Source organism: Bactrocera neohumeralis, chromosome 2 (genome assembly GCF_024586455.1).
Source record: "Bactrocera neohumeralis isolate Rockhampton chromosome 2, APGP_CSIRO_Bneo_wtdbg2-racon-allhic-juicebox.fasta_v2, whole genome shotgun sequence".
NCBI classification, from domain to species: domain Eukaryota; kingdom Metazoa; phylum Arthropoda; class Insecta; order Diptera; family Tephritidae; genus Bactrocera; species Bactrocera neohumeralis.
In genome coordinates, this window is record NC_065919.1 from 11,101,530 (window position 1) to 11,114,994 (window position 13,465).

Here is a 13,465-nt window from a genome sequence, read left to right on the forward strand (position 1 = left end):
GTATTGTAATTGTTTTTGAATTAAATTATATATTTTTTTATTATTAATATTATAAAGTAAACGTAAAGACATTTTTCTGAATATACACGCTTATGTGTAAGTAAATTGTAGAATAATATTTTTTGCTTGTCATTTTAGTAACTTGTTTTAAACAAAAGATTATTTACATACATATGTACATACATATGTATGTACAAATAACCACATTGAAAGGGGCGTAGACTCAGTGTGCTGAACAGCCATTGCCATTTGCATGAGCGGGATAGCGCATTAATGCGAATAACGGAAACAGTAGCCATCAATAAATCTGAGTGGTGGTGAGTTTCACCCAAGCAATAGTATAGCGGTTGTAGAAATGGCTGAGGTGGATTAACAAGTGCCGCCTTAACAACAACAAGCAGTATTTTAATTGAACATATAAGCAGCAAGTGTAGTGAGACGTTGAGCGTAGAGCTTGAGTGCGCGAGAGAGAGGGAGAGCGCATTGTGGTTGAAATAATAAGTTTGTGTGACTTTAGCTTTGCTCTAGCGGTTAATGGAATTTGAGTGCAAATAGTGCTGTGCTTATGATTGTATAAATGTTGCCACATATGGTTCTATGTTTTCTGGAAGCTGTTTGTTTGTACACATGCTAAAGCTGACGCCTAAGCGTGCGCGAGAGGCTTTTTATTTCGCATAGCCGCTTTGTGTGTGTGTATAGGCTCTCCTTAATGTATGATGGTGTGGTGTATACTGGCAATCCGCTGGAAGCTGCTGCTGCTGTGTTTTGTGTTCTTGTTTTTGTGTTTTTGAGATTTTTAACGCTCTTTGTTTTCGCTGCTTTCGTTTCTATATTCATATTTTATTTATTTATTTGGTGAAAACACATTCATTTGAGATTTTTCGTTTGAATGTGCGACAGATTTTCATTAGCAACAGTTTAAATAAAAAACTCGTACATATCAGCCGAGAAGGCGCGTGAATTGACGGCAAGTGTGCAGCAGAGTGTTCTAATAGAAAATCAAATTAAACGTTTTCAGATTGCATATGCGCGTACCTACAATTAAAATGTTTTTAAATTATCTTTAAAAGACGGTATTGAGATTTAACTGACAAAAAAGCTTAAAAAATTCTTTACGGAAAAAAGTTTGTGTGCAATTGTCTACAACAAAAACGTGTACAAATGAAAAGTCGCAGTGAAAAATAATGAAATTCCCTTCGCGTGGTAATAGCAAAAGCTCGACAATAATAGCTACAGTGCAAAACGCTGGCGCCAGTAGCGGCATGCGTGCCTCAAAATATGTAAACGTGCACAAGGACACCAATAAGGACACTGGCAAGGATCGGCGCATGCCTAGTCTGTTAGCGAATGCAGTGAAAATGAAGATTACAAAGTGTAATGCCACCAAGTTGGCCAACTCCAACAATGGAAATAAAGGCTTAGCCGCGACGACTATGTCGAATACAACAACAAATGCATTTTACAATAATATGTGCAGATCATTGAATGAGAATCACAGAATGGCACAGCCAACGAATTTTCAAAATTCTGAAGAATCAAAAGGATTAGACACATTAAATGGATTTTATTCAACAACAACAACAACAACACAACAGCACAAAACAAGTGGTGAATGTGACGAAATGCTGTGCCAACCGATACAAGAACAAACACAATATTACGGACAGCAGGATCAGCTATTGGTGGAAGATATGTCAGCTTGTATGGCGAAAACAAAAACAACAGAAACAGCAGACGAACGGCATGATCACTTCAATCTGCTGCCCAACAACGACACAAGAGTGACAGGGAACGGCGGCATATTAAAGGAAGGGCAAAGCCAATCACCACCACAGCCAATGCTGAGCGAGCGTGCAAGGATCGAACTTACAACAATGAAACTGACTGCGTCCAAAGCTGACGCAGCCGAACACTCAATACAGTCAGCACAGCAACAACAACAGAAGGTACAGACAGTGCAGCACACAGAGGAGAATTGTACGGAGGCGAGAAACACGAGCATATCTCAAACAACAACAACAAATGCAATGCGCTCGCCTTGTACATTTGTAAACTCACACACGCACAACCGATCGACGACACCACCGCTACCACAAGCGCACACAAAACCAACACAACTACAAGCCGAACAACAACAACAACAAAAACCTCCTGCGTCATTGTCAACGTCGTCTTCGGCCGCTATACCGTCGCATTCGTCTTCGTCTTCGTCTTCGCATTTGGCTTCGTTGCTGGCACAGCCTGCTGCTACACTGGCGTTGACGTCGTCTTCGGCGGCAGCGACGACTGTGTCCGCGTCGCCAATAAGGTCCGCAACACCAAAACTCATATCAGTTGTCAACGAAACATCAAAGCAAACGGTGTTACGTACGATCGGTGAAGCCCGAAACACATCATCAACAACAGTGAAATCAACAGCAGTGAACGCTTTAGAGCAAACGGCTAATGTTACACAAATAAAAACTCCCACAACACTTGCAACGAATGCTTATTTTGAAGTGAAATTAGAGACGACGAGTCAAGTCGAAGACGAAACGGCGATTCAGCAACAGCAGCAGCAAACGAGCGGTGACGTTGTTGTTAGAGATAGTGTCGTCAACACGGATCCACAACAAATACAACAACAGTTAGTGACGCGAGATAAAAATGCCAAAAACGTTGATAAGTTTCGTAATGCGATAACAACGTCTACGACGTTAACAAAAACAAAACAAACACTAATACCGACTGCTGCCGTGGCGCCGGTTGTAACCGCAAATGTCGCACAAATATCCGTTATCAACAGTAACAACAATAATAATAATAATAACGGTAAATTAAGTGTTAGTGTAAACAATGCGAATGTGAGTGAAATCAGAAATGCCAAAATTAGTGATAAACAACAAGAACAAATACCTGTAGAACCACAACAAGACGAACTACTGCCACTTAACTATCGCGGTGCAAACAATTCGGTGATTATAGCTAATTTTAATAGCAACAGCAACAACAACAACAGCCACAACGCAATTAACACGTCGCACTACGCACCAGTGGAGGCACCAGCAACAGCATCAACAACAACAACAGTTCAAATATTAACAGGTGAGCAACATTTGGCTGAACCGCAGTATTTGCGCTACACTCAGCAATTGTCGCAGGATAGTATTGGTGAGGTGCAACACCAACATCAGCAACAACAGCAATTGCTGCAACTCACATCGAATATACTCAACGGTGCTGATCCCAATTTAAATTTGGCTGTCGCCACTGAACTGCAACAACAGCAGCAACAACAACATCACCAACATTTTTTCACCCCTTACAATAGTTGTGCCTACGATCTGTCGCGTCATAATCAGCAACAGTTGCTACAACTTGATCACCAGCAGCAGCAACATCAATCACAACAACAGCTCACAAAAGAGTTGCTCGATAAACCCGACTTAATTGCTTTACATCCCTCACATTTACTATTTACTCAACATCTGTCGACGGCATCGCCGTACGTACACTCCCCACCGTCGCATTTGCATCCGCACGCGCACCCGCACCCGCACGCACATCATCCACAATTCATTGACGACAATATGCGCAACAATTTCAGTCTATACACCTACGGTGGCAATCCACATGATCATCTGCAGCATCACTCAAGCACTGGCGCCGCCCCCAGCAGCATTGACGAGGTCATACAGGACACGCTGAAAGATGAGTGTCTCGAGGATCATCACACAGGTGTCAGTTACTGTACGTTGACCACCGTGCCCGACCTTAAGGATGCCTATCATCACACGCATATGCTGGGTGCAGCGGAGCAACAGGTGCTGACACCCACTCAGCTGCATCAGCTGCATGTGAACACACATCAACATCACAACAATTCAGTGAGTTCGGGTGGCGGTTCACCGTCGCCCACATCACTTTCGCACGGCGGTACGGCTGGAGACGTCTCCAGCTTTACACAATTAACCAATGCGACGGCCTACCGAGACGTGTATGGTGGCTTTGCCACCGATCCGACTGTTATATCACTGTTTCCGTCCCCGCTGAGTCCAGTTCTAACAAGGTGAGTCAATTACTATACTATATAATTTGCTTTTAACTAGTTTAATGAGAGCAGTGTAGATTTATGCATACTTTTTAAATAATCTAATCCAAAAGGATTAGTGTTATGTTAGCTTGGAGGTTAGAGCAAATAAGCGTAGAAAAAAGAAAGAAAAAAACATAGTGAATTTATATTTATGTTCAAATATATTTCTAGGGATTTCGCTTTTCCTATTTCTTCATTTACGTTTCAGATCCTTGTTTTAACTGGATCAGGGTACACAGGGTATTTTAAGAGGTTACATGGGTTTCCATGAGTAAAACACAACTTTTTTTCAACAATTTTTTTCTCATATAAAAATTAAATGTTTTATTAAAATTTTTAATTTTTACAAACATACACTATTCACAAAGAAATTCTGAAACTTTAAAAAAAAAAAAATATTTTAAACTCGTCCATTGCGACACCATTTGCGGTGACTCCTCAAAAAAAAGGTGCGTGCGATCATGAAGATCGGTTGAGTAGTTCTTGAGAAATCTTGCCAACCGACTTCAAAAACACAGTTTCGAAAAAACGTTTAAAGACGGCGCACTTAGCCTAGCTAGCCTCGAGCGCACAAATTCTCAAGGCTATATCTCCGAAACTATTACTCGAATCAACTTGATACTTTAGAACAATATTCTAGAGGTGCTGTAGAATTTAATAAGACAATAAAAAAAGTCGATTTTTTGAAACCCGTAAACCCATGTAACCCCTTAAATCAGCTCACTATAGCATATAGCAGCCATACAAAGCGAACGAACAAAATTTAGTTCATGTATGAAAAACTCTTTTATTTGACACGATATATTCGTGAAACTTGGTATAGTTTATTTTCTAAAGCCAGGCTATAATATCAGAAAAAAAATTTAGATCGGACTACTACAACATATATGTAGCTACCATACAAACTGAATGCTCAAAATTAAGTTCTTGTATGAAAAAAAAAAATTGCATATATTCGTACAAAATCGTTCAAAAAGTTTCTGTATTACTGAAATTTAGCATGTAAATATCCGAAAAATTTTCACTAAAATATTACATAGAAACTGATCGTTCAAAATCGAGTTTCTGTATGGAAAACTTTTTTAGTTGACGAGTTATCTTCGTGAAATTTGGCATGTATTTTTATACAAGTCAATGGTACAATCTTCCGAAAAATTTTCACTAAAATATATACATAACAGAATTTATCGTTTTTCTTGTATTTATTCATAATATAAATCTGCTCCAAATAAATATTGGGTAGTCGAAAAAATCTTTTCGTATTTTGAATATGTGTTGGACACAGCAACAAATAATTTACATATTTTCTTTACCGAATTCACTTTGGATAGTTAAAAAGTAAGCGTTCAGTTAGAATAGTGCTGCAAGATCAAAAAAGTATTTATTCGGATTTTTTAAGTTTATCTTAGTCATTCATATTGTAAAATGCGGACAGGTCAATTTTATTTAATTGAGCGTTCTTTTGAACCTCGCTAACAAAATATTTTTTTTTACATCACAAATCAATATCTGAGTAATGAAATGAATTTACTACTTTTTCTACATTTTTTATTCAAGGCACTTGACAAATTTCTAATAGTACGGACTAGGGACTTTTCATGGTAGCAATTTTTGCTTAGCTTAGACTTTTGTTTGTACAATTTATTAATTACGGGCTTATGTCCCGACTTTGTTACTAATTAGTCAAAAAATTTAAGTAATATACAAAGAGTCTAAAACAAATCGAGTTTCACTAATTGACTCGCAACTTGGCTAAATCTAGTTATGAGGAGCAAAACACATTTTCGTACGCTAATTTCGGTTTAAAATCGCAGTTTACGACACTTACGATATTTCCGGGAAGCACAGTGAAATTTTGTTTGTAAGTGAATTTGTATTAGTTTTACATGAGTGATTGATGAAATCATTAAATTTTTGTACTTTGAAATGAACTGGCGGTGGAAGGAAGCAAAAGCACAAAAGTAAAGCATGAATACACGAAAAAACGGCGTGTAATAGTAAATGCAAAATAAAAGTTAAAAAACAACTTTAAAATAATAAAAGAAAACGAGTAAATAAATAAATATTTTTTTATTCACAATGCATATTTATATATATAATATGCATATATACAGTCACACATATGTATGTATGTATGTATTTTGAAAAAGTAGAGTGGTTACTTTTTTCTTTGATATGCGCGCAAAACGCACGTGCTTTTTTGCTTATTTCACCCAACGGCCAGTAATTTGATTGTTTTCGCTTGCACGTCAAGTGACAAGTCAGTGCCAGTGCAAACGCTTGCCGACTCACATTCACCTGTCTGCTCACAAACTACTCCTACATATCATATATGACGATGACTAATTCTATTATGATCGTTGATTGATTCGTAATTTTTAAGTTGTCATGCAAAAAAAAAAAAAAATAAAAATTCTAAGATATAAAAAAACTTCATACTATATAAATATATAAACTTATAAGTATGTATATATAACTATATAAATATTTGGGGAAATACATCAAGAAGTACTTACGAATAAGTAGACATTTTGCATTGTCTTTCCTCACACCAGCTAAGCACAAAATACAATACTCCTGTCTTGCTTTGTAGCTTTGACTTCATTCAACAGACAATGGGATATACATATATGTATAGCTGTTTTTATACCCTGAACGAGGACTCTATAAAGTACCTACCTGTGTATATACATACAGGTAAATACTCAGCGTGCGAGGTGGATCCATTTCGCCTTAACGATATGTGTCTTTGAATAAACGCGCACGATTCGCTCAGTTTACAAGATATCAAACTGAAAATTTGCAAAAGTTATTTTCTCCTCAAAAAGCTGCTGATTTGTTGGAATCGTCGATATTGGATCATTATAGCATATAGCTGTCATACAACCAAAAGTACTTGTATGGAAAACTTTTTTTCATTGCAAGATATCTTCACAAACTTTGGCTCAAAAAATTACTCAAAGTAACACTATAATCTCCAAAGAAATTGTTGAGATCGGATTACTATAGCATATAGCTGCCGTACAAACTGAGCGCTCAAAACCAAGTAATTATATGGAAAACTTTTTTATTTGATAAGTTATCTTCACCAAATTTGGTACCGATTATTTTCTAAGACCAGGTTATAATATCTGAGAAAAATTTTTAGATCGGACCACTATAGCATATAGCTGCCATATAAAGCGAACGAACAAAATTAAGTTCTTGTATGAAAAACTTTTTTATTTGAGATAATGTATTCATGAAATTTAGTATAAATTATTTTTCAAAATAATGCTACAATATCCGAGAATTTTTTCTAGATCGGCCTACTATAGCATATAGCTGCCATACTAAGTAATCGTCCTTGTATGCACTTTGTTATTTGTGCAGGGTATTGTAGCCACGTTACAAACCGAAGTTAACTATTTTTTATACATATATACATCTGTCTATGTGTACATGTATTTGTTTGTCGTCTTCATATAAATATTTTCATTATTGCCGTGTGCGTATCGTGTTTCCATTAAATAATATAATAATGTCATAACAATAATAAGTCAGTAAGCAGAAAAACTGAGGTGTAAAAATACAGTAGTACGCTTATACATACATACATATATGTATATACAACTATACAACTTTATATACTCGTATATGTATAAATATGTGTATGCATTGGTGGGAGTGTGCTTGCTTGTTATTGAAAAGGTATGACGACTAAAGGAAAATAAAAAAAGTCGAGCAGCACAAAACATGCATCATTTTCTATGCAAACATGCCAACTCATGTGTTTTCAGTGCCACCTCATGCTCCTGCCACCGACCACCCTTTCAATAACCACCTGCTGCTGCCACTGCTTACTGCGCCTTTCTGTGCCGTGGCGACTTAGCATAGCGAATGCGACGCATAGCGCTGACTGTGGACAGAAGTTGGTGCGCGCCTAATAATAAAATTTTAAAATTACTTTAAATTTTTATATACTTATGTATATACATATATTTTTTTATATACAAATATATTTTTTTTATTGTGCAATATTTTGTTTTATTAACACATAGCTTTCTAGCTAAATTGTTATAAAATTATTAATATTTTAAGTTTTCCCCGAAATATTCTCAGTTTTTAACAATTCGCTTGAGTACAGTATTGAAAATAAAATGGCACACTGAGTATTAGTTATTTTAAAAGATATTTGCAAGGAAATTTTGGCCTTTAAGTCAAATAAAAGTAAGATTATAAGAAAACAAGTTTTTTAATTTGATTTTGTTCGGTTCTTTGGTATAACCGCTATAAGCTTTAGTGATCCGATCTGTATGATTTGTTCAAATATTACAGCGCTGCTTTCCAAAATAATCTATGTTGAATTTTGTGCAAATATATTGTCAAATAAAAAAATTTTCTATACTAGAACTTAATTTTAACCATTCAGTTTGTATGACAGCTGTATGTAGTAGTAGTCCGATCTAAAAAATTTTTACAGATATTATAGCCTGACTTTAGAAAATAGTCTATACCAAATTTCGTGAATATATCATTTCAACTAAAAAAGTTTTTCATATAATAACTTAATTTTTACCACTCAGTTTGTATGGCAGCTATATGCTATAATGATCCGATTTAAAAACATTCTTCAGAGATTATAGCTTGGTTTTGAAAAATAATTTGTACCAAATTTCGTGATGATATCTTGTCAAATAAAAAAGTTTTTCATATAAGAATTTGATTTGGATCGTTCAGTTTGTATGACAGCTATATGCTATAGTGGTACGATATCGGCGAATTCAACAAATAAGCAGCTGGTTGGGAAGAAAATTAGGTGTGCAAAATTTCAGTTCGGTATCTCAAACATTGAAGGAGTAGATCGCGCTTAAACAGATGGTGTGCATTTTGGTGGCAACATAATCCTGTTCAGTGTATAATTAAACAGTTTACTGGGCAATGCGGGCAAGCAGCCAATTAAAAAACCCTCCTCTTATGAAAAAAGTTACAAAGCTACACACGTGTTACACGTGCCATGGCAGTGAAGTGTGACCGACTTCCGGTGGTGAGGCTAAAGAGTTAATGATAACTTTGGTAGGATATTAAGGCGTACCGCTAGTTTTTATATTTTAACAAATATATGGTAGAGTTTGAAGCAATATTATGTCTATATATTTAGAATATATATTGTCTATAGCTAAATATTTTTACATTAATACATTCACTAGCATGAGCATTGGTATGCGCACCAAAACTGGCAGTTAGACTTGAAGGCTTGCGTCTTGTAATAAACAAATTTTCACGAACGCAGCTGTAGAAAAGGCGATACACACATAGACACACTACACATGCACATATATGTATGTATACAGGCAACTACTATGTCTAAATTACCATCCTATTCGTATGTATATACATATGTATGCAGTAAATGTGGGTGAAACCGCGTTTTTTACGGTTTTGTGTAATGAGCGCCCGCAGCTTTATGACGAAAATTTGTCACTGCCACACAGTAGTTCACACAATTTGCGCAAACTTGAGCGAGCGGCGCACATTTGGTCTGACATTTTAATTTTACATTTCCACTATTACACGTATGTAAATTTGCGCCGCATGTGTGTGTAAGCATTGGGTACTTTTAACTATTTTCTTTAACTATTTTCCAATACTCACTTACTACACGCACATACAGACACACTCACATACATTTGTTTGTGGCAGTGTGCATGTGTCTGCAGTTTTGCGCGCTGTTCTAAATATTTAAGTATTTGTTGGGGCTTTTACATTTTCCTTGTACGAGTAATTTTAATTAGAAACGTGTTTTGCATAGTGAATAATCGTTTATAGTTTTCGTCGTCGAATTTCAGGGTAAATAACGTGTGCAGGTTTGTTTTCAAGTCAAGTTGTTTTGTTTTGTTTTTTGTTTTTTTAAGGAAGGGGTAAGGTAGTGGAAATACTGGAATAGTAAATAACTAAAAAATGTGCATATATCACGTGATCAAATTTGACCCGGACTGTCAAAAAAAAACAAAAATACGGTGCCTTCAGCGATATTTTTAATGTGCTCACGGGACTCATGGAGTCAGATTTTTCAGTTTCGAAAACAGAGAAAATGCAGAGTGAGCCAAATCTGACGAATACGGTGGCTGGGCGATGACTCTCGTTTCTTGTTAGACCAAAAAGTCAGTCACAATAATGCTAAAATTTCGCGATGAAAAAGCAATGCATTTCCTGCCCACAAATCCGGTCGTTTATCACAAATTGCTGCGCGTAGACACCTGAAAATGAATGATGAACATGAAATAAACCGCATGCGCAATTTTAGTTGAAATGGACCAGTCCGGGTCAAATTTGATCACTTGATTTATTCAAACAATTCGGTGAATTACGAAACTGCAGCGTGATAGAAGACGATACGGTTTGCGCTCGCAGTTTAGGGTGACCAGTCCGGGTCAAATCTGATCAGTTGATTTATTCGAACAACTCGGTGAAGGACGAAACTGCAGCGTGATAGAAGACGATACGGTTTGCGCTCGCAGTTTAAGTAGACCAGTCCGGGTCAAATGTGATCAGTTGATTTATTCCAACAATTCGGTCAGGACGAAACTGTAGCGTGATAGAAGTTGATACAGTTTGCGCGCGCAGTTTAAATGGACCAGTCCGGGTCAAATTTGATCAGTTCATTTATTTGAACAATTCGATGAAAGACGTAACTGTAGCGTGATAGGGGTCGATACGGTTTGCGCGCGCAGTTTAAATGGATCAGTCCGGGTCATATTTGATCAGTTGACTTATTCGAACAATTCAGTCAGGACGATACTGTAGCGTGATAGAAATGAATATATACACATATGTACATATGTTATTTATTTGAGTAATTAAAAAAATATAAATTTAGTTCTGAAATATTATTTACCTTGTTAATAGGTGAACACGTATTGGTAAAAGCATTGAATTTAAAATTAGCGCTTGTTTTCAAGTAGTCACTATTTCTTACAAGCACTGACAGTTTAAACACTTTTCACTACCCAAATTCTAACCATCGAAGCATAATATACATAAATATGAAATACGATGATAGTAAAAGAACGCTAACAACCACAACAACAACAACAGCATATGTGCATTACTACCTATTCATCACTTCCTATATAACGCCGAGTAAACTGCAGCGCGTACGAGTACATAAAGCAGCAAGCACATATGTTTTATATATCTATAGCTGCAATGGTAACAGAACCCATGCATACTAACCACTTCTTGAGATACGTAAATTGTTTATATGTACATATGAAAAAAACTGCTATGCAGTGCAATAAAGTGCAAACGGCACACACTCGCACGCTGCGCTAACGCTGAGATAATTTCCAGCGCACGTTCAAGTGATCAACCGTTGCAGCCATCAATTGACGTACCGCACGACAATGGCAGCAGCGACACCAGCTACTGACCACAAGAATAGCGCCAGCCAAGGGGCGGCATGGTGGACGCCAGCCAGCTACACACCTGCTTATCAGCCGAAGACGCTGCACAGGCATGCATGCGATGTGACACTTTGTCGAGCGCTTAGATTTGGTTAGCCGATTGCAGCTAACTGAAATGCTGCATATTGGCGCGTTCGCGGTGTCAACGAAATTTTCAACGTTCTTATATTTGTTATATTTGTTGTTGTTGTTGTTTGTGTGTTGCTGTTGATTGTTTTTGCACAGCTTTGTTTAGCTTGTGGGCAGTGTGGTATAAGATTTTTGTTTTTCCGCATTTGCAGCTTCATTATGCAAAGACGCGTGCCGTGTATCAGACGTTCCGCTTTGACTATTGCAATTGTGCTTGTTATTGCTTTGTTGTTGTTTTGGTTATCCATTTATTTATTTTTTTTTTTTTTTGGATTTTAGTGCTCTACTAAGTCAATTTATGCTTGTCATTGTTAATACTTGCAACTAAACGACGGTGTTTAGTTCATGGTAGTGTTGATTTTCCCATTGAAGTGAAACGTGTTTGAGCGAAATTGGCGGCGCGCAAGCAATTTTCATAGCGTGTCACATTTGCACAGCAACGGTATACGATTTGATCTTATTTAACGGATTAATATTATTTAACGGATGAAAGTAAAAAAAAAGTGAAATAATTTAAATATGCAAATTAAGATTTGTGAAATATTAACAATAAAAAAAAATAATACAAATGATCTGATAAATTTGGAAAATTATATAATTGCAAAAAAAGAAAAATCGGAAAAAATATTAAAAGAAAAAAACCGTTAACTTTTGTTGCACCGAAACTATGATATCCTTCACAGTTGCATTTTTTATGACAGAAAAGAGTTAAAAAAAATCTTTATCGTGCTCTTGAACAATCAGTTTGTATGACAGCTATAAACTACAGTGGTCCGCTCTGAACAATATTTTGGCAGTCAGTAGTGTTTTCTTGAAAAATAATTTAAGCGAAATTTCGTGATGTTTTTTTCTCAAATCAAAAAGTTTTCCATACAAGAACTTTTTCAGGAACGGTTAGTTTGTATGGCAGCAATATGATAGAGTTATCCGCTCTGAACAATATATTCAGATATTGTGCCGTTATATTGGACAATAATACTTCTTGAATTTCGACAAGATATCTTTTCTAATAAAAAAGTTTGCCATACAAAAACGTTATTTTGATCAGTCAGTTTGTATGGGAGCTATATGCTATAGTGCTTCGATCTCACTAATTTATTGAGAAACGATGTCATTATCTTGAACAATAATCTATGCCAACTTTTGTTAAAATACCTCGTTAAATAAAAAAGTTTTTCATACAAGAACTTGATTTTAATGGTTCAGTTTGTATGGGAGCTATATGTTACGGTCGTCCGATCTGATTATTCCGATGAGAGATTGTAGCGTTTCTTCAGGTAATAATCTGTACCAAATTTCGTGCAGATATCTTGTCAAATAAAAAAGTTTTCGTACAAGGGTTTGAGTTTTCCTATCGGTTTGTGTGGCAGCCATATGTTTTAGTGATCCAATCTAAACAATTTGTTCGGAGATTGTAGTGTTGTTTTGGACAATAGCCCATGCCGAATTTCGTTAAGATATCTTGACAAATAAAAAAAGTTTTCAATATAAAAACTGGATTTTTATTATCGATCAGATGCTCCTTGGAACCATTGACTCTATATGTACATAAGTCCAAAGTGTGATCAGCGCGATCTATGACTTGCAGCAATGCACACCGAAGCATACATACCCATATACCGTTTTACATATTCACTCGCATGTCAGAGTATCGATTTTCATTGCCGCAATGTCTGTTGTTTTTTGTTTTGAGTCGATTGTGAGTAGGAAAATACTGAATTTGACTACCAGTCTTTTCATTCAACTCGAGATGACGCTCATAAATGCTTGTATAAACAAAACAACAAATATCCATTGAGCTGCTGATTTATATACGAGT

At 36.3% G+C, this 13,465-nt stretch overlaps 1 protein-coding gene across 6 annotated transcripts in view; it reads left to right on the forward strand.

The window, feature by feature from the left end:
* Positions 1-13,465, forward strand: part of LOC126751421 (box A-binding factor) — a 54,030-nt gene that overhangs the window by 27,551 nt on the left and 13,014 nt on the right. For 5 of the 6 annotated variants that reach the window (XM_050461672.1, XM_050461673.1, XM_050461670.1 and 2 more), the window contains exon 3: positions 139-4,048. In XM_050461672.1, coding sequence (XP_050317629.1) covers positions 1,185-4,048 — 2,864 coding nt within the window. In that variant the 5' untranslated portion in view covers positions 139-1,184. The remainder of the gene's footprint in view (positions 1-138; positions 4,049-13,465) is intronic. The other variant, XM_050461669.1, reaches the window with a different exon arrangement.